At 40.9% G+C, this 27448-nt stretch overlaps 1 protein-coding gene across 4 annotated transcripts in view; it reads left to right on the top strand.

Moving 5' to 3' along the window:
- Nucleotides 1-621: 621 nt before the first annotated feature.
- LOC124789399 (transmembrane protein 19) overlaps nt 622-27448 on the top strand; it is a 106620-nt gene continuing 79793 nt past the window's right edge. Inside the window, exons 1-3 of one of the 4 annotated variants that reach the window (XM_047256736.1) lie at nt 622-712; nt 11620-11730; nt 11820-11957. In XM_047256736.1, the coding sequence (XP_047112692.1) occupies nt 631-712; nt 11620-11730; nt 11820-11957 (331 nt within the window). In that variant the 5' untranslated portion in view covers nt 622-630. Of the gene's footprint in view, nt 983-11619; nt 11731-11819; nt 11958-27448 lie in introns of all 4 variants that reach the window. The other 3 variants (XM_047256738.1, XM_047256734.1, XM_047256737.1) reach the window with 3 other exon arrangements.

Raw genomic sequence — 27448 nt, 5'->3', positions numbered from 1 at the left:
TTGATAATTCAGATGAATCTGGCACTGATACATGGAGAGTTGAACTGGCTGCTTCTGTGTCATAGGACTGTTTTACAACTTTAGATTGACTGTCGAATCCTTGTGGCAGTTTCCTCTTCATCGTCAGTTGAGGTGGCTTATTTGGAATGTCGAACAGTGTGTCTACTGCATTCCACACGAGTTTGTTATTGTCTGCGTTCATGAACTGATTTTGTTCGAAATGTAGCGGGAAAAACCTAATATTATTATACAGGTAAACTGGGTCTTTCTTCACAAGGTTTTCTCGTCTGCTATTAACTAGCCATTTTCTGCTCTTAAAACGAAACATTCATCATTTATACACATATAGTTGCAAGTGAATCTTGACGATACAGTTTAGTAACATTATGGTATATAGCTCTCAGGATCCTTAGGAAGCCTAAAAAAGACAGCTGTGGTGTCTTCTTCCTGTTGTTGCTGCAATTTATTGCGCTACAAACGCCCCCGATGGTAAAAACCATTGTATAAATCAAAATAAACAATCACTATTCGCTTTCACGATCGCGCCGAACTCACAGTTCAACCTACCGGCCGCTTGGGGCGCTGCTGGCGCTGTAGGCAACAAAATCGAGGCAAAGTGACGCGACTGTTATGTCAGACTGTGGCATCACTTCAGTCTGCCCGATAAACATCTCTGATCCGCATAAAATAAACTATGGGCAAAGACTACCATGTAAATGTTTTCAAGTTTTGTTGTGCTTTATGTGATTATGTCAGTTGTACACAAGGTCTAGAGAGTGGCTGTTGCAAATCTGATGTCACAGACTTAGTGCAGAAAGTTTGATCTGCGGCATGGATGGTAAAAGGAAAAGAGCGTCAGGAACGAGTGTGGCGCCTGTTATAATTTGTGCGCTTGCTCTACCCTTGTCAATGCTTCTGTGGATTGGAAATATTGCCATTTCGTTCTTCATGTCCAGCGCGGAGAGCGATCCATACAGCGATGGTAGAATTTTTTCAGCGCCTGATATTGCCTTTTTTTCCCTGTTTTAGTAGTCTCCCCGTTTTTACAAGTGGATTTTGAATAAAATTTTTAAATACCGGCTGTTTTTCGTGGCGGATGAATGTAAGCGATTTTTATTTTTGACGTTAAGCATTTACTTACCGAAAATTTTAGGAGTAACGACGTGCACACTGCTTAACTACACGTATTAATTGGTATTTTTAATATTTTTGACTGTTTTGCACGTTATTGATTCATATACAGCTGTCTCGAAACACTGTTGTTTTGATCATTTTTTTCCGCGTATGCAATCCAGCTATAGATCTGCGCTCTTTTTTCCGAGCTATGATTTAATTAAATTATTATAAGCCTATAGAATAGTACACCTGTTGCCGGTTATCTTGATTGAAGTCGTGATATCCCAAGTGGTGCCGACATTATCATACCACTTCAATAACATTTATTGAAGAAAACATAAGTTGAATAGCTAGTAAAGTATAATTTTGCTCGTGATACTTGTTGTCGTACTCTTGATATACTTTTAATCCCAAACTAACAGATGTTCCACATACATGCATTGGGACAAATCTTTTGTATACAGTGCATTTGTACATTTTTATTGATCTGTGGGGATCTAAGAACTTTTTAATTCTTTGAACTAAGTCTTATTTGAAAATGCAGTAAATTATTGCGTTTCAAACCTGTTTCATTTCACATCAGATTATAAGGGGTAGAAAGTACATTGCATGTGAAACGCATACCTTGTTGCATGAATGTCTAAGAAGTGATTGGCATAGGTCTGGAATGAACAGTATTAAAGTGGTTTGGGTAAATCTTGGAAAGCAGTAATCAGTATACCTCAAGCTGTGGTAGAGATCAACTCACATTAGCCCATTACTTTTTACCACTGTGTTGCTTGTTCTGTTGTAATGTAAATGAAGTTGATACACCTCGTATATGAACCTGTTTTATCCACCGCTATAAGTAGGCTACAAAAAAATTGCTTTCAATGAAAATAGAATAATGTTCACACCAAAATATGTTGTACAAAAACAGTTTTGTTGTCAAGCAATATGCACTTTCTGTAACAGTATCTACAAAGAGAGAGTATTTGTGGCTACAAAAATTTCTACTTAGTGAACTTGAAGTACAGAATTTAATAATTACTTTTGTGTCGAGAGCACAGCAGTTTCTTTTTGACTATTGATATAGGAACATCAAAGATGTGGTTGACACTCGTAAAACTACAGTTGGATCTTGAGCTTTTGTAGGTGTCCAAAAATTCATGTGTTAAGTAAGTAATGATACTAAGAAAAAGGTAGGCGCCCTACACAGGCACTGAAAGGCAAAATCTAAGTCACAATTCAAATTCTGGATCACTTCTAATTAGTAAGTTAAAGATAGAAGCTAAATGAATGTGGTTTGGTTGAGATTCTCTCAACAATTATGCCACCAATGTTGTAAATACTTTCCCATTCCGAAACTATATCAAAAATCTTGTGTGGTTATGTTTACTCAAACTGAATGATGTCTTTTCAACTGGGACAAACATTCTCCTTATTACCTGACATCATTCTAAATTACAGAGGCTGGACAAAAATATGGAAGCACAAGAAGAAATGCCTCCCTGAACATAAATACAGATGCTAGCCAAGCCTGCTGATTGCACAGTTGTATTTGACCATGAACTTCCACCTTTGCAATGTCCTCAGTATGTTGCAAGTGTCCGTCATTGTCAGAACAGTGTTTTGTGTAATTGTGTGTACATTATAGTGGAGCCAAGATATTTTGAATTGTGGGTGCTTCTGTAGCCAAGGGAGTTAAAGCATTTGTGTTTCAAGAGGCACCATATTGAAGATTTACACAGCATACAGGGAACCAGGAAAAACATCACTCACTAAGTCTCAATGCCACAAGAATGTGTGTTGAGTGATCTTGACAGACAGTCATTGAAGAGGATTGTGGTGAAAAGCAAGAGGATGGCAGCTGAAAAAGTGACTGCAGAACTGAATGCCACACTTGCAGACTTTGTCAGTGCTAAAACAACACAAAGGAAGCTCCTTAAGCTGGAATTGCGGCATGAGATGGAATACTAAAACCATTCATCATGTTGGACTGACCTCCACAACCACCAGATCTCAATTTTTTGATCTATTGTGGTCTAGTTTGGAGAGAAGGGTCTGAGATGTGACTCTCCACCTTACATCATCATTAGCTGGAGTCGACCGAAGCATCCGATCCCACCCGTCGGCTTTGACCGGTGACGTAAGGCTGTTGTGGTGTGTGATGTCGCCACGGCGCGGAATTTAGTTCGTGGGAGTGGCGTGTTTGTAGGTGTCGTTTTGATGCGATGGGTGGTGCTCTCTGGTGGTGTGTTAGGTGATTTTTTGGTTTAGTTTGAGAGTGTGGCGTCATGTGTGAATTTTGGTAAATTGCTTTTTTTTATGTCTTTGGTAGGTATGGATGTGACTGACAGGGTCAACAGTTTTCGGTTTTTGGCTATGATGGGGGACAGTGCATTGTCTCTAATAAAATTTCTTCAACTATTCGGATTTTTGGATGAAGTCATGAAGTGTTCAGTATGTCGTGAAATAAATTAGGCTTACTTAAAGTTCCGGCGTCTCAGACCAGTTACGGCTGTGTGTGGAGATGTCATAAGGATAACAGGTAAAGGGAAGTGTTCGATGCCAATCTGTGGCTGTGAATATTGGTATTGGTATCGGGAGATGTTTTTGAGCTATATAGGTCAAGGGAAGTGTTAGGTCCTAATTTATGGGATCGGGAGCTGCTGTTGAGCTATATAGGTCAAGGGAAGTGTTCGATCCCAACTTATGGGATCGGGAGGTGCTGTTGAGCTATATAGGTCAAGGGAAGTGTCTGATTCCAAATGATATTGTGTTTAGTGGTATTTGGGGAGATTTGTAATGTCAGTTTTTTTTCGTCGTTTTGTGTGGTTTTGTATGGGGTTGGGTGTCTAAATTTGTTTATATTTAGTTTGTCCCCACCCAAAAACCCCCATTTCCCCCGCTTGTCTCGTTAGTGTCATTAGGCTTTTTGTGGAACGTGTGTGTGTTTGTTTTTCGATGTATTTTTGTTCTCATAATGTGTACGTGCCATACTGGAATTGTTGTTTATGGCTGTTTCCGCCATAATTGTGACGTCATGGGTCAAAGCAGACGGACGGGATCGGACGCTTCCGTATTTCCATTAGCTGAACTGGCCACTATTTTGCATGAAGACTAATATGAAATTCCCTTGAAAACCATGCAGGACCTGTTTTTATATATTCTGAAATAACTGGAAGCTGTTTTGAATGTCAACTGGTTTCCTGCTCTGTATTAGGCATGGTAAAGTGTTGAGTTTTTGGTGTTTTCACATTTTTGTCTAATCCTATGTGTCTAATCCTATGTGGGTGCTACTAACTAGCTTATAATGCAAGTGTGTGAATTCCACAGTTATTGTTCTGAAATGGAATACACTACGTAACCATCTCTACACATGCTATACTGACCTCCTATTGTCCATCCAGTTCCAGTAATGTCATTCTTTGCCTTGGAGATGCACCTAAACATCTTGCCATATGCCACTGCTCATACAGAGTTTTTCAGGAAACAATTGTAGCCTTGCCAAATCTGTTTTCCAGCATAATCCTTCCATGTTATATTACCTAGAAAACTATACAAAGTAGGAAGGGCAGGTAAGAGACACTGGCAGACCTAATTTCTAAGCCATGTTGTAAAGCAAACTTGGATATGTCTGAAAGTGAAAGAACCACACACAATATAAATCTGTCAAATTTTCTTTGTGTTACAACTGCATTCAAATAGAAATATTGTAGTAACAAACGCAAGACCTTAAAAAAAAATTGAATGTAATGCCGACAGCACCAAGTGCTTGCTGGCCAACATGCTGTGGCATGAGAATTTGGACAATTAGTTTTGCTATTTATATTTACACTTTGATTCAATGTAATAGAAATGCAATAGACAGCTTTCAATAAAAACTTCATTCTGTGCTTATTTTTATTTTTTCCCCTCTCCCATGTACCTGGCATACTAAGATACATGAAAGTTGCTATGATATTTAAACATTGTCTAACTACATAGAATTAAAAGACGCACAGGATGATTATTCCCTCTATATGGAAAATCAAAAGACATACAGGTTATACGGAATGAGGTTGAGAAGTTATGTTTCATACAAATAAAAATTTACACTATTATCACTATTTTCCTACAACTCACAAATGACAAGTCACCTGCCACTTATTTGCAACACAAAGCAGGAATTATTTGATGTTAAATGTTGACTACAGTGTTGACCAAATAAGAGAAAACAAAGGGGATTTTTTGACTTTGAGTCTCCAGTTTTTATCTGCTCCATTTTCACTGCTCTGTAGTGTATCAGAGGTAAAAAAACATTAGTGTAAGATAGTCTTATGGCATTGTTGGCTACATCAAAGGCATTAGGGAATTAGCCCTTAACCACTGCCCTGTCACCGTTACCTTTAGTGAAACACTGCCTGAAAAAGCTGTACAAATATTCAGTCTGATCTTGATAAATTGCAAAGTTTTGCAGTGAGTTGGCAACTTGCTTCCATGTACAGAACCCAGAAATTGTGCATTTCACAAAACAAAAAAAAGGAGCCCAGTATTTTATGACAGCAGTGTCACTGAGTCACAACTGGAATCTGTGAACGTGTACAAATACTTGGTTATAACAATTTTTAGGGATACTAGAGACCAGTCCTGGCTTCCCACTGGTAATGCTAGGTATGCCTGGCCAGGATGCCTTATACTGTAGCAGTAATAAATTATAAACGTAAACCTTCCTCATGAGTCAATCTGTTGTTGATAACTGTATCAAAATCCATACAGTTAACTAGTTCCTTAGATTAATTTTCAGAAACAGACAGAATAACCTGTCAGGTGACTTTAATTTATAATTTGTGCAGATGAAACAGAATGATCGGACAACATTGGTTAACTGCATGTGGTAGATACTGGTTGATTGGTGGGAAGCTAAAAAAAACGCAGTCAGTTTACAAAGGAAATACTTATAAAACACTCATACGGCGCCTTCTAGAATATCTCACCAATCTGTGAGGCCCATTCCTAATATAAGCAACGAGAGCTATTGAATACATGCAAAGAAAGGCAGGAGAAATAGTCTCAGGTTTGTTGGCCACACTGGTGAGTGTCATGGAAATGCTAGTAAAACTGTACTAGCAAACACTTGATGGAAGTTGCGAACTATTCTGTGAAAGCCTAAATACAAAGTTTCAAGAACCAATTTTAAGTTAGGAACCTGTTTACTGCTCCTGTAGGGATCACACATACAATTTTACAGTAGTTGCAGGATGCACAGATATGATTAACCTATCATTCTGTCTGTAGTTCATATGTGACAGCAACTGGAAGAAGCTCTAATAACTGGTACAATGGGAAGCTTTCTCTGCCTTGCATCCCACACTGTTTTGAGGTGTGTAGATGTATAGATGGGATCAAGACTGTGGACATCTTATATGGCGGCATCCCAGACCCAGACGAACTCAGTAGGGGGTCAACAGAAAAGTCTGATCCCACGCGTCAGCTTTGACCCGTGACATAAGGGCGTTGTCGTGTGTGATGTCATGACGGCGTGGAGTATGGTTTGCGAGTGTGGCATTTTTGATGTCGTCGTGTTGTGGTTTGTTGTGCTCTCTGGTGGTATGTTCAGGGTTTTCGTTTGTGTTGTGTAATGGGATCAGTTTGCTTTTGCTCATTATCCAGAATGGTTAGTGTCGTCGTTTTGTGTGGTTTTGTATGGGGGTGGGTGTCTAAATTTGTTTATATTTAGTTTGCCCCCCACCTAAAAACACCCCATTTCCCGCGCTTGTCCCGTTACTGTCATTAGGCTTTTTGTGGAAAGTGTGTTTGTTTTTCGATGTATTTTCGTCCTCGTAATGTGTACGTACCAACTTTGTATGCGCCATATTGGAATTGTGGTTTATGGGCGTTTCCGCCATATTTGTGATGTCATGGGTCAAAGCAGACGGGTGGGATCGGACGCTTCCGTATTTCCCTCAGTAAGATTAAGATCAATTGGCACAGGGATCCCTATGACCAGCTCATGGCCATGGTGTATCCCCAAATGTTACTGATGCAATTTTAGAGTGGTGGAGTGATGCTTTGTCTTTTTGAAAATGATATACATGATTGGACATTAAGCTCTGATGTCTTTTACTGGTGAGAAATTATGGCAGACCTGTCAGTGACTCCATTCATCCTGTGTAAACATCTCTCACATGAGTGTATTATAGCCACATCCCTGAATGATACCCCTTATGTCAAACAGAACACACTGCTTTGTGTGATTTTCAAAATACTAAAGCCCTGCTATCAACTACTACCAACAGTGGTTCATCAGTCAAGGTGACCAATCTTCAAACATCTATTCTCAAGGCAGTTCCTGTGCCTGTGATAATCTCTGGAGTAATGTGTGATAATCAGAAATTTGTAACACAGAGTGGGTGGGGCACTTACTTGCACAGTCATACCCAGAATTGGTGCTTGTGTCACAGTATAACTATGCTATCTTTTATCACCTGAGCCCATAAATATTTCTCGTAGCCATGTATGGTGAGCTGCAGTGCACTGAATAGTATGGAGGTAGTCTAGATATTGGTCCTGCAGGGAAAATTGTTACATCGTAGTAATATATTAATTGAAATAAATATTTAAAATTATACATTCATTCCAACATGGATCCATCTCTTTACCTTTCATGGATAGTGCTGTAGTAACTGTATCACAAAGTGTTCTTTATAATCTGACTCAATGCTGGCAATCTGACATTCATCTTCCTTTCTCGCCCATTTTTCTGAATGCCGAAGGTATTTTTCTGATGAAGTGAAAGCATGTGTCAGGGAATACATTGTGCAGCATCTTGGCCAATAATTCTGAGATGAATATATCTTATTGGAAAAATACTGTGACAGCATATCTTATTATTAGGTAATACATGGTATATGGATTGGTGAATGAGCAGCTCCTGCGTCTGTAGAGACTTCTCCCCTGTTGCATCCCTTGACAAAGTGTTGGCATTGATCTGTCATTAGTCCATTCTCCTTGAAAGCTCCAAGCTCCTCTTTCAGACAAATATTTCACTTTTTCCTCCCACAGGATGAAAGGTTTGTGCATCCAAAGTACTCCAACCAGCAACATTACACAAGTAAGTGGCCTGTATTCTGTTCATTGCCCTGCCATTAATGTGTAATAGCAGAGTCAGAAATTCAGAAAAGAACAGACTGCCAAACATGTATCCAGAATCAATATTTTGCTCTGAAGCAGCATGTGTGCTTGTTAGAAGCATCCAGGCAGTTTAAAACTGTGTGCCAAATCAGGATTTGAACCCAAAATCACACGTGTTTTTCATCTGAACTTGCATGCACAACTCTCAAACTGTTGTCACAGCTTCACTTCTGCCATCACCTCTCACCCAGTTTACAATACATGTAATATAATATTGAGTGCAGGAATGGTTTGTGCATCAACTGCCCACACATAGGTAGCAGTGAGAGAGAACACTCAAGTGACAGAGCAAAAGCACCCACACTCAGTTAGTTGTAAGAGAGGAGGAAAATAGGTAATCTGTAAAAATCTGGAAGCAACTAAATCTGTAGAGAGTATTTCAAGTACTTCGTGATGATGCAAAATGTCACCACAATATTGAAGCAACAAGACACTTTTACTTGAATGCACATATTTTGTGAATAATCTGGTACTGATGTGAGCTATCCTTCCTACTGATAACAACTTGTCAAAGCACTGATATCAGTATTCTGTGAGTAATCTTTTTTTTTTTTTTTCCCCACCATACTGCAAATTTTACATGTGTGGACCACTACCATCCACTTTGAGGAAGATGGGGCAGGAAATGAACCACATTCTTTTTAATGGAAAGATCCTGACATCACAATATAAAACAAATCTCTTCTCCTTCCATTCTTATTTTGCTTTCTGGATTGCTGCACTGAGAGAGGGAGGGGGGGGGCGACAGTGGTTAGCTCATTGGATTCACATTTGGGAGGACGAATGTTCAAATCTGCATATGACCATCCTGATTTCAGTTTTCTGCGATTCTCCTAAATGACGACAGGCAAATGCCAGGATAGTTCCTTTGAAAGGGCACAGCTGATTTCCCTCCCCATCATTGAAACAGTCCGAGGTGTTCTGCATCCAAGTCGATGTCAACGGGATGTAAATCCTAATCTTCTTTTCTTCTAAGTTTTAAGCTAGCTTAGAGGTCTGCCCATCCCTTGCTGAAGTGTGGCATATCATTGTATAATTAGGGCCAGACAACTGCCACTCTCTTCTTTCAGGATTGATTAAGAAAAAGACAGGGAGGTAATGACAAGGACTTCTGAAGTCAATTATTTTGCATAAACATTTACAGTGCAGTGAATTAGTTGTGGAAAGTAATGGTAAATGTGCAAAAATTCTAGTTGTTTTTGTGTTGACTGATGCAGAAGATCTACTGACTTCAATAATTAATAAATTTGGAATAATAAAAAGCCTGTGGAAAGAACAAGGCACATTGAAGCAGAATAAATCACTAGACGTTTTCTCCATATAGGTTCAAGAGCTGACCTCGTTTCGACTTAATGATCCCATTCAGCTTAATTTTCTGTGACATCTAAATATAAGTAAAACTCTGTTTTGTGTTTGTATTAGGATTTGGTTTAAGGAAAAGTCACTCAACATGTGTATAATGACTATTATGACGAGCTCTTAAACCACTGTAGTGCTGCGCATGTTGGCTTCATTGAAGAAAGAAACACTCGGTGAATTATTGAACCCGTAGTACCCTCACTTTTCTGGAAGATCTGGCTAGGAAGTTTTCCATATATGCAGTAGTTCAAATATGTGTATTTCAATACTGAAAAGTCGAATGGTGAATACTGAAAGGTAAAAGGAAAAAAAAAAAGTCTGAATTGGCTTCGCATTTGTAATTTTTCAGTATCATTATCGTAAGCCCTGATCTTCGTCTTCTTTTTCCCACAGTGCTTTTCCAGTTGCAAAATTGGAAATGGGAAGTATGAGATGAAAGAATCATTTTTGAAATTTTAACTTTATGGGGATATTTTCGATTCAGAAAAATAATAGTAAGAGAGTGCATTTTTTAAAAAAATTGTTTGAGATTTGTAGGTCTAATTTTAACAGTTACCTCATAGCTGCTAAGTGCTCTGCATCTTAGGATGAAGGTGTTCATGAAGCTGTTAATGTGGAAGAGCTTTAGTGCTGGCCATCAGACAGACAGCTCATGTCAGTTACAATTATTTGTAGATTGTATCATTACTATTTGAGAGTTTGTATTGCCTACTTATATCAAGATACTAAATCACCATAGCACTAGGCATGAGGCTAATGGCAAAGGTGTAAAGAAGTAATTTTGTTCACAGCGTCTGTGACAAAGCTGCAGAGAAACATATTTATAATGTCCAGATGGTCCCACAGTACATAACATTGAATATTATTTGCCTGTCTGCAAAGTGCATCTTTCTCAACTACAAAGAAGCAAATGTAATATTTGCAATTTCAAAAAACCTAGCTTGTCATTAGTAACAAATATAACTTTTTAAGTACAATATTAGAATAAATTTTAATTCTGATTGTAAATAATGCCAATGAGATTTTAAAGTAACAACGAAATTAAGTATAGAACAATAGCTTATGACAAATGCCTATCTTATATGGCAGGAAGGCAGAAAGCCTTGCAGCACGTATGGCACTAATGGAATACATTTAATGTATTGATATGTACATATTTCCAGAGCTAGTAAGGGTTGCAGCCATGTGTTAGGAGAATTATGAGTTGGATAACACCCATATTCCATTGTGTAAGAGCCACAGTTAAAGAACTGTAGTCTTCAGAGTTATGTGAGCAAAAAGTTAGGTAATTTATGTGAACAGTGCTCCAAATGCAATTTTAATCAGAAAATAATTTTCTGTTATCCTTGCATTCAAAATGCCACGCACAATTATATATCTATCACTATGGAGAGGTCTATTTTGTAACTTTAGTATGTTTTCCATTGACCAAAACAAAGTTTTGTTTGAATACAGAACAGTTCCAATGAGACTGTGTCTCACTAACACTGTGCTTGCAGAATAAAGTCCATCAAACATTCAGTTATGAAACAATTCATATTGGATGAAATTACTTTTGAACAATCCTCATTTTATGCATATGGAATTAGACATTAAGATCTAAAATGTGCTGAAACAAGCTGTGAGAAAAGAGCTAAAATTGGAGCAGACTGCATAATGGGTTGCTGGGGATTTTGAAGAAATTTCACTTCCTCATTATTTTCCAGTTTAATAGCCATAAGTTGGGATACTGCTACAATTAGCCATTGTACACCTCAGTACAACACTGAACTATTAACAAAAAAAGACACTAAGCATTAATAATAGATTATTTGTGTTACACATTCTACTGTGGCAAGATTACTTTTAAGTGAGCAGCTAGGTGGGGTGGAGGGAAAGTGTGTCTGTCTGCAGCAGCTATTGCTTTGTTTTTAGTTCATAAACACGTAACAAATAGCATGAGGAACATTTCGCTGTATTCTATTGATAGAGTAACTTTGTATGTTTTAGATGGTCCTGTGATTCCTCCTACAAGATGGCTTGCATCAGTAGTGATTCCACTGACAGTAGCTGCTTGGGGACTTCGTAGGAAGAGCTTGGACAGAAGTGGTGCTATATTGGGTATTCCTTCCAGCTGGCTGCCATCTGTAATTAAATTTATTAGCGTGTGTCATGATAGATCTCTCTGCTTATTTCTGTCTCTGTTCTAGGAGTAATAGTTGGATTTGTGCTGACATTGACTAGTTACTGCTTCTTAGCATGCCTGTTTACATTTTTTGTGACATCTTCAAAGGCTACAAAATTCCGTTCTGAGAGGAAACGCAAACTGCAAGATGATTTCAAAGAAGGTACTATTTGTTGTTTTGTTGTGTAATGCCATTAGTTGAATTTGATCAAAAACTGTGTTAACTTGGACACCAAAAACTAATGACAACAGTGTATATGGTCTCTCGCTCTGTAGTTTTTGAGATGTTATGGTAGATATTTTGTAAGTTATGGTAGTTTTGGATATAAGACAGCAATTTTATAAGTTAAGGAAATACTTTAGTAGGGTGAAGTATCTGTTGTAGATGCTAATTCATTATGGGGTGTTAATGCTTCACTATATGCTCAGTAAACTTCTTTTTTCTTTGAGAAACCTGTAGTTTTCTAGTAATATTATTGAGATGTTGTTTAGCTACTATTTTTATTGCATACTGACACTTGTAGGCATAATATTGGTATGTATGTATGTATGTGCAGTGGTTTATTTTATTGTGTGTGTAGTATAGTGTATTGACAGATAGACAGGCACTTGAGAGTACAAGATATCCAAGTAATTTATGGAAGGAGTCACAAGGGAGGTAATTTACAACTTACTTATTAAAATCTGTGCATTTCAAAATTTCCTCCATCCCACAGAATTTTTTTCTGCTTATTCTTATTGTATATAAAGTAAGAAAAGAAGAAATTTATACTTAAAAAAAAGGAAAGGTAACCAATCACCTCACATCATTCACATGCCACAGGCGCGTGCATTTGGGTGTCTTTGTGGTCTTGTGTTGGAATGTTTGTGTACATCAACTAGAGAAATAGCAAGAGCTCAGATGCTAGTATAAATACTGTTTAGTTCCATTTACAACTGTGCGTTTGTATGCACCACATGTTAGTCAGTTATAGGTGGCTTTTCTTTATTTTACATATTATTCCACCCAAGAATTTTCAAAAGAAGAAATTTTGTTTCTCATAACAAGATTTACATGTACGGATAGAGGACCTAGCTTATTTGCTATGCAAATTTGCTTCTGTCATTAATTTTGGTGGAGTTTAACAACATTTTTCCTGTACAGAAGCTACTTATCTCAATTGATCTTATTGTTTTTGAGATGCTGTCACTGTAGAATTGTTGCAACAAACTGTACATTAATTACTAACCCTCCATGTTACGTAAGTTCTATTAGTGCTGTATTGAAGTCTGTTCTCATATTCTAGTCTGCACAACAAGAAGCTGAGAAGAACTCCTTCGAGGGATGAAGCGGGGTGCAGGGAAACAGTCCTTCTCCTCACTCCCTTCTGCCTTGTGCCTGTCCATTAACTGTGCTGTTGACCTTCTGAAAAATATACCCCATTAGGAGATGTGGTTGTCAGCCTTGTAATGTGTCATTCTTTTACAATTCCTTTCTATTTTTATTTGCAGCTCCACTATCAAAGGGGAGAATTCAAATGAAATGTGGCTACAGACATCACATCCTCATTAAAAACGAGGAACACATGAGCAAATCCTACAATTGGCTGTGTTTTAACTGAATAAAATGAAACATTTTAGTAGTTGCACGCACAGTGTCAGTACTAATAAGTTATTGATAAAGCAGTTGCTGATAGCATTACACAAATAAAGAATTTCAGTGACATTTTTTTCAGAAGTATCAGTGCACAAAAAATTTGAAATTATTTAATATATCTGTATTGCCTGAATCTCCTCAAGTCAGTCACAGTTCATGAAGTTGCATTGATGAAAATGTTTCGTGTTACTATCCTATCTAGATTGTGTATGTCACTCCACTTGCAGTCACATTCATGCTGTGCACATTCTTGTTGGCTATGGACTGTATTATTTTGTAATCAAGTTTGTGTTCTGTTCAACTTGCAGGGTGTTACTTTTCTGTAATGCTGTTCATTGAACTCCACAAATTTGTCTTACACACATCATATTACTGTTACTATATTTTTAAATAATACAAGGAGTAAAGATTCACTGTATGGCTGAGGAATTTAGCAGTCAACTTACATGTAAACAAGACTGAAAAATGTAGCTGAGATTTTGGACACTGTGCGTTGAAGCTAACTGATATAAAGAATGGTTACAGTGTCCTAACACTGGACAAGGGATTGGAACAAGTAGAATGAGTGAGAGGAGAAAGAAGCTGGGGAGGGGAGGGAAGGGTAACTAATGGGTGGGAGGGAGAGGCCACAAGGGAATAAGACAAGAACCTGAGATATCAACCATGGAATAGGCAGGAGGAGTTGCATGTACTACATAATGAAACACAGAAGTCTGTTAGATAGTAGATTAATTGAGTGCAATTGGTTTGGCCCTCCAGGGGCTTATGGCTCTCTCATGAGTTTTTGTGCGATGCACATGGGGCCCCGAGCTATTGCGGCTCATTCTTCCTTCCTGGGTTGTATTTCTTTCCTTGTGTTCCTCCCTCCCATCCTCGCTCTTTGCCCTCTGCCCCCTCCTTCTCCCTTCTCAGTGTTCTTACTAATATCGACTTGGCCATCCACCTGCTTTCTTTCTTGTATTCATTCTGGTTTTTGTTCCCCTTGCCTTTTCTTCTACATCTTTCCTCTTTGATTGTTTTGATCCACCTTTGAGGTTTGACTTCCACTTCTAAATTTTCTCTCTGTAGTGTGAGCCATTTGGGGAAGAACTCCCTCCCTAGCATTTACAGCATGGGTTCGTGTTGCATCTCCTTCCCCTCTTCCTTCCCCACTGTAGGCCCCTTCCCCCCCTCTGTAGCCGCCCCTCCCTCCCCTATCCCTCCCTCCCCGATCCCTCCCTGCCTCCCTCCCTCCCTGCCTCCCTCCCTCCTCCCTGCCACCCTCCCTCCCAATAAGTCACCAGCATGTGTAGCCAGTCCGTATGGTGGGGCTGTTATGCATCCATCGGCAGAGCCCCCTGAGAACACAAGGATCTCACTTCCGATATCTGAGCTGTTGCCTCAATGTGCATTCCTAGGTGTAGTTGCTTGTCATTTTGGGGCATTGGAACTCTCAATGATGGCTGCTGTGCAAAACGGCCCTTGCTGTGGCTGGATGGCACCAACAGCCCCTGATCGGAATCAGCAGTATCAGGGTGGATGCTTTCCATATGAAATGCATTAGGCTCCAAAAAAATTGGGCATTCTTCTATGGCCATCTCTTTAGTTGGCAATGGACCATGTAACGCTGCTTCTTATGATCCTGCGTCCTGCCCTTCCCTGGCTACACCATGGGAGAAGGGCAAGGCTTGCTGGTTTGGGGTGAAGCACTTTCCGCATTACCTGGTCTGTGACTGAGCTGGACACTTTCACCACCTCCAAGCTATTAATTTTTGTGGGAAATATTGAAGACAATTTTGGTGGAGTGGAGTCTCTCAGTAAAATGTGGCCGGATGTGCTGTTGATCAAAACTTCTTCTGCTGCCCAACCTGAGGGACCTCATCTTTCAAACTGATGAGGAACTCCAGACCATTCTGGAATGGCAGGGCATTCACTTTGTTCAGTGTGTTCAGAAAGGTCATTAGGACAATTGTATCAATACTGGTTCCTTTATTCTGGCATTTGAGGGAGATACCCTCCCAGAGAAAGTCAAGGTTGTGTGTTCACAGTGTCATCTGAAACTGTATGCCCTGCCACCCATGATGTGGCTCATACCGTGCCCTGTACAGAGGACCATCTTATCCCTGTATGGAGGATCCTCTGTAGAATATGAACAGCCACTCCATGAGGGAAGCCCCTGTGTTCAGCTGCCTGTGTGTGTTAATTGTCATGACTATCACTCTTCATGCTTGCCAGATTGCCCAGTTTATAATAAAGAGAAGAAGGGCACAAGAGTCCATTGATTGTTTATCCTATGACAAGGCTCATCAGAAATATGACTGTCTTTACCCTGTGTCACTGACATCTAACTTTGCCCTTCCCACTTTTCCATACCCAGTTCCTCCCCCCCCCCCCTCTCCTCTCCTCTCCCCTCCCCTCCCTTGCAGTTCCCACACCCTGCCCTCCAGGTCCACTCCCCCACCCCAGACAGCGAAGTGTCCCCTTTATTTGGCACCTGCCAGTGATAGGACTCCTCCTGGGACACCAACCTCCTCCTCCCCGGACATCTCCCAGGCCAGAGAGGCCTGCTACCACAACTTGGCCGTGGGACTCACAGTACATGTGCCCAGAGGCCTACTGCTCTCTCTCAGTTCTGTACCTTGCAAAAGCCTGCTCTCCCTCTCCCTCTCCCTCTCCCTCTCCCTCTCCCTCTCTCTCTCTCTCTCTCTCTCTCTCTCTCTCTCTCTCTCTCTCTCTCTCTCTCTCTGTGTGTGTGTGTGTGTGTGTGTGTGTGTGTGTGTGTGTGTGTGTGTGTGTGTGTGTGTGTGGGCGCGCGCGCGTGCGTGCCCTACCCACCTTGACCTGTGATAAAGAAGAAGAAACATAAGTCCCAGATAACACACTTCTGGTGCCTCCATAGGTCAATCTCCCCTCCCTCCGGCAACCTGAGTCTCACGTCTTATTTGTGTTGTCTCACTGTCCTTGTTGATGGCAAATGGTGACTCAGCAGTGTGAATGGCTCCAGCTCATTCATCCCATCCCCCCCATTTCCCCAGTGAGACCCCACTCCATGCTTATTCAATGGAACTGTAATGGATACTACCATCACTTACCAGAGTTGCAGTCCCTTATTTCCTTTTACTCGGTAGTTTGTATCATTCTCCAGGAATCTCACTTTACTGACACTCATTCACTGACCCATTGTAGGATCCTTGCATTCTGTTGGAACCAGGTCGGTCCTTTGAGGGCTTCTGGTGGCATTTGCACATTGGTCCGTGTATACGCTGTTAGTACATAGATCCCCATTCATACGACACTAGAAGTGCTTGCTGTACAGGTCCACTTGGATCTGTGGTCAGGGTATGCAATCTCTATCTTCCTCTTGACAGGCCATGTACACCCACTGCCCTCCTTCAGCAACTCTCCCTTCCCTTCTTCCTCCTTGCGGATTTTAATTCCCATCACCCATTGAGGGTCAGTGCTTTATTGTCTAGGTGGTGGCTCCTCATTGACCAGTTGCTTGTGGACCATGACCTGTGCCTTCTTACTGATGGTTCCCCTACTCATTTTAGTGCCTCATATAGCCCTTTCTCTGCCATTGACGTTTTGCTCTATTTCCCTTCCACTGGTTGCCACAAAATGACCTCTGCAATAGTGACAACTTCCCATTGATTCTCTGATTCCCTTCCCACCTCCTGATGACCAGCTTACCTCACTGGGCTTTCAATCGTAGTGATTGCCCTCCCAGATCATGTTTCCACCTTCTTTGTTAGGTTGTATCAATGAAGTTGTTCGTGATCTAACCAGTAAGATAATTCATGCCCACCAGCATCTGTGATTGCCATCACACCTTGCAACATCTTAAGTGGCACCCGTCCTCCACTGGTCTTATTACCTTTAAACATCTTCACACTAAAGCCTATTAGTTAATCAAACAGAGCAAGTGGATGTGTTGGGGACCCTTTGTCTCTTCCCTGGGTTCTTCTGTCCCTTCGTCATGGGTGTGGGCTACACTCTGCACCCTCTAAGGTTGTCAGCAGTCTTCCATTCTAGGCCTTGTCCCTCTAGATGGCCTTTGTATGGATCCATCAGTTCTTGCATTAAGCTTTTGCGACCCATTTTGTGATAGCATTGGTGTTAGCCTCTTATCCAGCTACCTTCCTCCTCAGGAAACAGTGGGCTGAAGCTTCTTACTTATATTTTACCTCTTGTCAGGCAGAATCCTGCAATGAATGGGAACTTATTGTGGCCCTCTCTTCTTCCAATGATTCAGTCCTGGTCCTGATTCCATCCCTAATGAATTGCTTCAGCACCTCAGTCCTCCATAACGATAATATCTCCTCCGGGTGTTTAACGGTATTTGTCTTCAAGGAATTTTTCCCTCTCAGTGGAGAGACAGTATTGTGCTTCCTGTCCTTAAGCTTGGCAAGGATCCATCATCCCTTCATAGTTACCAGCCAGCCAGTCTCACCGATGTCACCTACAAGGTATTTGAACAGATGGTGGCCCATCAGCTCAGTTGGGTCTTCAAATCTCGTTACCTTTTATCTCCCTTATCAGTGTGGCTTTCAGGAGGGATGGTCTTTAGTCAGAAACTGCAGTTCAGCAGACCTTGTAGTTTTCTTTGAGCTTTGTAATGTCTATGACACAGCTTGCTGCCATCACATCTTACATACACGTCATGAGTGGGGTCTGCATGGCCCTCTTGCGATTTTTATTTTCCAGCATCTGTCCCACTCGTCATTCAGAGTTCAAGTGGCACCATTCTCAGCTCTCCACAGAAACAGGAGAATGGCATTCCACATGGCTCCATACTAACTGTCCTTGTTTTTCTTATTGCTATTAATGGACTAATGGCTCCCGCTGGACCATTGGTCACCGCTGTGCTACATGTTGATAATTTCTGTATTTGCACTAGCTCCTATTTGGTGGTGTCTGCAGAGTGACAGCTCTAGGGTACCATCCAGTGTGCTTCTGTGTCGACACTCTTGCACTGTTTTCAGATCTCCCCCCTTAAGCTGAGAGTGGTGCATTTCTGTCACTGTGCTACTGTCCAACCTTATCCGGAGCTTTACCTAGACACCCAACACCTATACCCTCAGCATTGAGTATTCATAAACTCCTTCAGTGCCCAACACAGGACAGTCATGCCCCAGTTCCATTTATTTGGTCTTCTTTATGATAACAAGCATATTTGGTTGCCCTCATATCCACCTTCTGAAGGTCGGCTGTTTTTGTAAACTGCGTGTTCTTCGCTTCCTTGCTCCCACCTCTTGTGGTGTGGATTGTTCAAGTCTTCTCCATCTTTATCTGGCATTAGTTCTGTCTTGTCTGGACTATGGTCGTCAAATTTATGGATCACTTGCCCCTCTACATTGCTCCTCATGTACTCAGTTCACTGTCATGGTAGCCGTTTAGCCATCGGTGCCATTCACACTATAGTCTGGTTAAAATTACGTGATAGTTAATACTTCACGTGTTGGAGCTGGTTTCCTCCAATCACTGCTCAGCATCATGCCTGGTCAATTCGTTTCCTGTTCCTTGTCTGACACTCTTTCTTGAAGTGTTTGGATCCTGAATCATGGGTGTGGCACTTTTATTTCATATTTCATCAAACATGATAATCACACAACAAACATCCCCCCCCCCCCCACACACACACACACACAATGATGCTAATGAAATACATGTTCCACACCCAGCACTCTTGGGATACTTCCGCATAAGACACAACTCGGTGTCATATATGTGGTTACCATAATCACAGAGATTGGCTTACATCGGATAAGCTTCACACTGCATTGTGTGGAACCAAGATTTTGAAGGCTGCATTCCATCATTGTGACTGGTGAATACAGTCGAAAATATAACATCTTGATTCAGTGGTTGGCATATTAACCTGCCACGTTGAAGGTTGTAGGTTCAAATCTCGTCAAATATGAAACTTTTTTGTTTCTAAATCTACTCAAAACAGTTTGATTATCAATTAATTGGTTTAAATGTAATTTTTTATTTCTAATTCTCTGCCATGTATTTTCATCATTGTATTGACTTTTTTACTTTCTCTTATTTTCCTACCTATCATTCTTTTTTTTTTTGTCTGGATTCTGCCTGTGTTGTTTATAATGTACATCCAAATGCCAACGAGGATTGCTCATCAGTTGGCAAAGCGGCAGGCCACATAGCAAGTGACAGGCTGGTTTCAAGTAAACAACGATAGCAACAAATTGCAGTTTGCTTTTAGTGCTGAAACTGAACATTTTCTGTTTTGAGTTTGCTTGTAGAGATTAGCTTTAATAGCCATGAACCAAAAAAAAAAAAAAAAATAGTGATTTCAGCTGCAGATTCTTAACCACCACTTTCTCGGATACATTACACATCATGAGGCTGTGGTTAGCTTAGGACATGAGTGTAAATTAAGGGCTACAAAACATGTCTCCTGCCACAATTTAGTAATTGGTCACTTAAAATCAGCTGTTGATGAAGCATCTAATGTTTCCGACATATCTCATGATGGCCACTGCCCACATTGCTGTGTGTTTCACATTAATAGCATTAGTGAAGTGACTTGCTGTGTTTGTGTGTCACCTATAAATGAGCAGCAGCTGGTGACTGATGTAGCAACACCACAGTGGCAGGTGACACATGTCTATTATCAAGTAATATTAAATGGACTATAGCCCTATAGATATTTGTCTGTTTGACACTGAGACTGCTTCCCTTTCGTTGTGGTGGTCACAACTCCTGGTTTCTTACATCATCAATATCTGTTCTTCCTCTATTCACCCCGCCTTTTCTGTTCTTTTCACGGTTGCAGGAAGTCGCCACCCTGCTGCCTGTTCTCGGGGGAGTTTACTCTTTGAGCTCTGCCTCACTTCTCTCTTCTGCCATTTCCATCTCCCCTCCTTGTCCTCTTCCCATATTCTCTCCTTCAGGCTACTTCTGTCATTTTCCCACCACCCCTTGATCTCTACCATCCACGACCTTCTCACTAATCTTGGCACTTCTGCATGTTCGTTTGATTTCCTATGGGTCCCTGGCCATGTGGGCATCCCAAGTAGTGAACTTGCTGATCATCTGGCTGGTGGGTGTGGGGGGCAACAACCTACTCCCATTCTCCATGATCCCTCTAGGGGCGAATTTGTGGCTTTACGTCAAATCACTTTTTGCTCAATTGTAGGCCAACTCTTGGGGGAGCTATCCCCGTGGTCTAATAAACTTCACGCAGCCAGGGAGACTCCAACCATATGACATTCTTCCCCCCACATCTTCTGGTGGGAATCTACCACCCTCTGCCAGCTTTCTATTGGCCATACTATGCTGACCCATGTTTTTTTCAGGGACAACTGGGAAATCCAGGAAAAACTCAGGAATTTTTTCATCCAGAGGAAAACAAGGAAAACCTGGAAATTTTTAAAAATTCCAGGAATTTTTCATTGTTTTGGTTTTCAGTTAAAATTTTTGTAGTTTTGCCTGGTAAGAATTGATACTCTAACAAAGAATTTTACTTTAGCCCATTACTGCAATATAAAACTGCAGCAATAAAACATAAACGAGGAAAAAAATAAATGAAACTTAAGTTGCAAAGGAAATGCGCCATTTGCGGCAACAAAAAACAGTGCACACCAAGCGTCTGCCAACAGCAAAATGTGTCAAAGGCTTTAGGACGAAGACTATGCAACAGTTCATAACAACAAACTGCTTCTGATTGGCGTGATATCACAGTGGTTAACATAGGTTTGTTTGAGCAGTTGCCAGCAGGCTTATGTGCATGCACAGTTGAGTCGCGTATGAGTAGTCTTTCTCCCACTTCTGGCTACTTGAAGTCTGGCTGTTAGCTTTATCCAAGGTAATTCGGCACGAGCTGTATCAGCAGCAGCAACAAGCAGTCAGATGCTACCCAGAAACACGCTGCAAGGTTTGTGCATTCGCAGAGCAGTCTGAGTTGTTGTGGGCTGTGAGGGGTAATCTCCACGTGAACTGTGTTTACGTTTAGTGATTTTGCTGTTTCCTCTTGGTTTACAGCTCTCAAAAACAAAACATATTTCTGTGGCTGAGACTATAAAGTGAATTAAAATATTCACATAATTATGGAAGGCTAAGAATTTTATTAGTTTCAGTTTTCTTATTTTATTTCCTGGTTTTTGGCAGTCAGCTATTAATTGCCTTGCAGAACCATCAAGTAATTTTTGTTGATTTGCTAAAAAAATTTGGCTTTGATTAATCTTTTTTGCAGAGACAGACAATTTATTTGGAACACTATTAGCTACTGTCGACTGTTTGCAGAATTTCAAGTGCACGTTGTTATCTTTTGGGACGTATGACATGCCATAATAAAGAACTAAATAGTAGATAATACAACAGTGGTACTCCAAGAAAATTTGCATTCCAAAAACCTTACTGAAAAGTTTAATATCAGCTTGAGGCCTACTTCTTTGTGAATCTGGACATACGAATGTGCTGTTTAAGTCGAATTATGCATTTTAGTAGGGTTACGAAATTCCAATGCTTTTGGAGTATCCTCTGATGTCCTGTTTCGTTTATGACATTATGTAAGATCACTTAATGCCATATACACTATGTGATCAAAAGTATCCAGACACCCCTAAAAACATATGTTTTTCGTATTAGGTGCATTGAGTTGCCACCTATCACCAGGTACTCCATATCAATGACCTCAGTAGTCATTAGACATCTTGAGAGAGCAGAATGGGGCGCTCCACAGAACTCACGGAATTCGAACGTGGTCAGGTGATTGGGTTCACTTGTGTCATATGTCTGTACACTAGATTTCCATGTTCCTAATCATCCCTAGGTCCACTGTTTACAATGTGATAGGGAAGTGGAAACGTGAAAGGACACGTACAACACAAAAGCGTGCAGGCCGATCTCGTCTGTTGACTGATAAGAGACCGCCGACAGTTGAAGAGGGTCGTAATGTGTAATAAGCAGACATCTATCCAATCCATCACACAGGAATTCCAAATTGCATCACAATCCACTGCAAGTACTCTGACAGTTAGGCGGGAGTCGAGAAAACTTGGATTTTCATGGTTGAGCGGCTGCTTATAAGCCACACATCATGCCGGTAAATGCCAAACAATGCCTTGCTTGGTGCAAGGAGTGTAACTGTTAGAAAATTGAGCAGTGGAAAAACGTCATGTGGAGTGTCGAATCACAGTACAGAATGTGGTGATCCAATGGCAGAGTGTGGGTATGGTGAATGCCTGGTGAATGTCATCTGCCAGCATGTGTAGTGCCAACAGTAAAATTTGGAGGCGGTGGTGTTATGGTGTGATCGTGTTTTTCATGGAGGGGGCTTGCACCCCTTGTTGCTTTGCATGGCACTATCACAGCACAGGCCTACATTGATGTTTCAAGCACCTTCTTGCTTCCCACTGTTAAAGAGCAATTTGGGGATGGCGATTGCATCTTTCAACACAATCAAGCACCTATTCATAATGCATGGCCTGTGGCAGAGTGATTACATGACAGTAATGGACTGGCCTGCACAGAGTCTTGACCCGAATCCTATAGAACACCTTTGGGATGTTTTGGAGTGCCAATTCATGCCAGGCCTCACTGACCGACTTCGATCCCTCTCCTCAGTGCAGCGTTTCATGAAGAATGGGCAGCCATTCCCCAAGAAACGTTCCAGCACCTGATTGAATGTATTCCTGCGAGAATGGAATCTGTCATCAAGGCTAAGGGTGGGCCAACACCATATTGAATTCCAGCATTACCGATGGAGGGTGCCATGAACTTGTAAGTCATTTTCAGACAGGTGTCCGGATACTTTTGATCACATAGTGTACATATGAACATACAGACTACCTACGTCATTGTATCTGTGCAGGAACAGTAATACCATTTTCTGGCACACTCTGACAACTGCAGAAACAAATTCTAACAAGTCGTGGGAAAATATTTCAATTGGTTGTTTGAAAAGCGTTACTTTCAAAATACATTTTACTTTATGCAATATGAGTTATGTTACGTGTGCAAACGTGCTTTGAATTTCTTAAATCACTGAGTGTTTGGTTTTCATTTAAAGCTTAACACTTTGAGGGCCAACCGCTTAGAAGAATTTTGAGCCCAGAAGACCAGGCATTTATGTCATTACTTAAAATTTTACTTAATAATTGGCAACCAATGCAGTACAATTGCAATAAAGTCATGAGATGTTCAATTGACTCTTTTATTAGAAGGTGTTACACGTTTTGGGGTTACACACACCTTCAGACATCACAGACGTCCAGCCTTAACAACTCAAAGAAAGTGTCCAATAACATATGACTATAACTACAACCTAAGCAGAGTGTATACTCTGCTTCAAGACTACTTGTGTCACATTTGTAGTCATATGTTTTATTTCTTTCAGTTCTTAAGGCTGCATGCCTGGTTGGTTAGGAAGGAGTTGAAATTTGTGATGTCTGAAGATGTGTGTAATCCCAAAAAGTGTAAAATGTTCTAATAAAAGAGTCAATTGAACATCTCATGACCTTATTGCAATTGTGCAGCATTGGTTGCCAATTATTAATGTAAAAATGATCACAGGCCTCAGACGGGATTTTATGTCCTGTATATCATAAAATTTTACTGGCACATTTTGCATTTGGGTGATGTATCAAAGTGTAACATGCGCAAAAAAGACAAATGTTATATATGAAAGCATAGCTTTTTTTGTAGCTGCACTATGTACATTAATTTAAACCATTAACTTTCCCTATTTGTGTGTTCGCACTACTTAACAGGGATGTTGCTTTAGGCTGACTACATCACATGCCGTATGCTCTGAATCACTACATTCACATGCAACACATCTTCTGGAAGATGAAAACCGAATTTCGGAATCCATTTTTCGCTGTCATGTTTGCATGTTAAAGTCTGAAGCGAATTTGCTAGCCCAGTTAACTACGGATCCCGGAAAATAGCAGATATAGTTTATGACTTAGTCAGCACAGTCACTATTTCTCTTCAGTTAGATGAGGTGTCTAATATGGTCTAATATTTCTACTTATACTTCACTGTACAAAAAGCAACTCCATCAATATTAACCAAAATTTTTAAAAACAAGATGAAACCTCACAGCCCAAGCACGTTTCAATGCTGGCTGTGTTCACATGGGAGCGAAAATCGATTGGGGAATTGGGAAATCGTCAACAAGAAGCAAATTTCCAGAATTGATTTTGAAGTGTCTGCATGACTATCCAGAAGCAGTATTGGGAGATCAGTTTAGAAAATCCTGTTTTGGGAGCCCCGTGTAAACATGATGAATACCTGCTATCATCGACTGGTTAGATCACATGACATGAACTATGATTGGCTTACAAAAGCGCATTGCGATCTCGATTTCAATGCTTTGAAAACTAACATTATGTGTTTGGTATAATTTGACTATATACATTCATAATACGAAAATATGCAGCGTGCACGTTGCTGCAAATCAAAGAGCTTTCCAAAACACTTTTTTTTCTGTGGTTCATTTCCTAAAGTGGCGGGAGGTTCTACACAAGTGTATAAAACCTTAACCATTCAAAGTATTGATAAGTTTTACAATCCAGAGGGAAAGTATACTGTCACTTAACATGAAAAAGCATATTTTCATTCAGGAGAAAGAGGTTTTTTTTTGGCCGGTAAATCCGGGAGAAACCTGGGCGTTTTTTTCTTTGTCTGCATATACACCCTGTTTTGGCTCCTCCACAATGATCTGTGCCCCCCCCCCCTTTCCCACCTTCATAATTGTGGGGTCCCCCTCATAGTCATCCATATTTTGCTGGAATGCCTCCACCTTTTATCCTGGGTGTTAGTGGACAACTCTCCCCTGGTTATGTCTGCCCTCAGTTATCTTCACACAAGTTGTTTGTCCTCCCAGGTTTAAGTACCTGAATTTCCCACTGGAATTGGAGTCCCTCAGTTAGCGTGGATGTTGGTTATAGAGGCCTTGGCATTGCCTCCATACTGGTTACGTTCTGCCCCCTTTTCCCAACATTTTGTATGGTCTTTTGTGCCATTTTGTTTCCCCTTCCTTGTGTCTTCCTCCTCTGGTGTTGTCCCTATTGTGTAGTAATCATGGTATTGCGTGGAAATCAGGAAAGGATGGCGATGGAGTTGGTGCACCAATGCACGTAGCATCACTGGGGTGCCCCTGCTCTCGACTTCCTGTCCCTCTCCCACTCCTGTTCTTTACTCTTCCTGCTGTGCTGACGTTCCTTTTTACCTCTTTGTTTACCCATTTTCCCTTCCCCTTCACTAGACTGTGCCGCTCATGTTGTTCCTCGCCTGTTTTCTACCACTGTAGATCAGTGACCCATGACCTCACTGTTTCATCCCCTCCCCCAATCAACCACCATCCAATCACTAGGTTTGGCAGCAGGACTAGAAGTGAGTGTAGCTGGGCCAGGGGCTAGCAGTAATATGTGCTCAATAGAATGTGCTGTCACTAGGTGGTCAACTTTGCTTTTGACCACAGTTGACAATGGCCATTCATTCAGGAGGACAGCTAATTAGTGGTCATGCCCACAAAGAATCCTGTGTTATAGTGGAATATGCCTATCAAGGGACTGGAATAGGATGTGGTGGGTGAGAGCAAGGATAGGTTTTCTACTGGAATATGACATGTTTCAATGTGGCTGGGGTAGGTGTGATGTAAGGATGAACCAGGATATTTTTCAGATTGGGAGGATGGCAGATTACCACTTCATGTGGAATGAGAACGATTTTTGGAAGGATGTTATTAATTTTTGTGCATTGGTAATAGGTAGTTGAACCTATGGTGAAGGATTGGAGCAATTGGTTAAGTTATTTGAGTCCGAGGTGATGTTTGATAATTGGGGCTGGTCTCCTTTGATGTTGATCTGTGGGATTTGTTGGAGGACTAGGAGCATGTACGGATATGACTCAAATGAATTTGTGGACTAGGCTTGGAGACTAGTGCCTGTGTATGAAGGACTTCCTACTTTACAAGTGATTCTCATCATTGCATACACATCATTGATGGGTGCGTAGACTTTACAGAAGAGATGTTGTAGCTATAAAAATGGATGTACCATTTATGGTTGATGGCCTTGCTGTGAACAAAACTTTTTACGAAACAACAGGGAGGTGGGATCCAATGTCGAGTAAGTGGCATGTTGGGTGGAAGAGGACTAGGTGAAGCAGGCAGGAGAGAAAATATAGAGGATGTAAAGGAATGGAGATAGGTTGTCTAGTCCCTGGAATAAGGTTGCTGATAGTACCATGAATTAATGTAAAGGAGACAGTTGTCTAAGATCTTAGGTGCTTACAATGTTTTCCTCTAGATGGCCCATGAACAGGTTTGCTATAGGAGGGTGCCATATGGATGTCCATCGCAGTGCCATTGGATATGCTTGTATGTTATCCCCTTGAAAGAGAAGTAGTTATGGGTAAGGATATTGTCAGTCAGGTTTCTAAACTATGTGATTGTGGGTTTTGCGTCAAGGGGACCTTGGAACAGGAAACGTTACTATTCTATGACAGACACAAACAATGTAATCACTTTATTTTCCTGGGCTGTGATTACTCATCATTGTGCCCAAAAAGAGAAATCTTCTTCACACAGTCCTCCCTACTTCTTCCAGAGTAGTATTCCACTGCCGACCTAATCTTCAAAATATCCTGGTCCATCATTATGCCACACCTACTGAATACCAATTTACACATTATTTCTATCTATGAGGGAGACCTAGGTGCAAGACCTATGCTACTCTCTAGCTCAGCACATCTTATTCCAGTTCCCTGATAGACCCATCTTACAATATGAGAAGCAGGGCTACCTGTGAAAAAGTAGTCATGTCATATATCAACACTGCTGCTTTGGAACCCATGACATCCTAATCCTCTTTCCAATGCCAGAGTCTCTGAATTATGAAGATGTGAGTTGTCTTTACAACACATTCTTTGATCCCACAATCCTTCTGCATTCAATCACTGCTTGTCCTGTCTCACACCCAGTCCTCATGCCTTCCACTTTACTGCATTAATCTGCACCAACAGTGTCACATTATGTCATGTTCTCTTGCAACCTCTCCCCCACCCTT

This window comes from Schistocerca piceifrons, chromosome 3 (assembly GCF_021461385.2).
Source record: "Schistocerca piceifrons isolate TAMUIC-IGC-003096 chromosome 3, iqSchPice1.1, whole genome shotgun sequence".
Classification (NCBI taxonomy): domain Eukaryota; kingdom Metazoa; phylum Arthropoda; class Insecta; order Orthoptera; family Acrididae; genus Schistocerca; species Schistocerca piceifrons.
The sequence above is the reverse complement of the archived record's forward strand: the minus strand, read 5'-3'. Positions and strand labels throughout refer to the sequence as shown.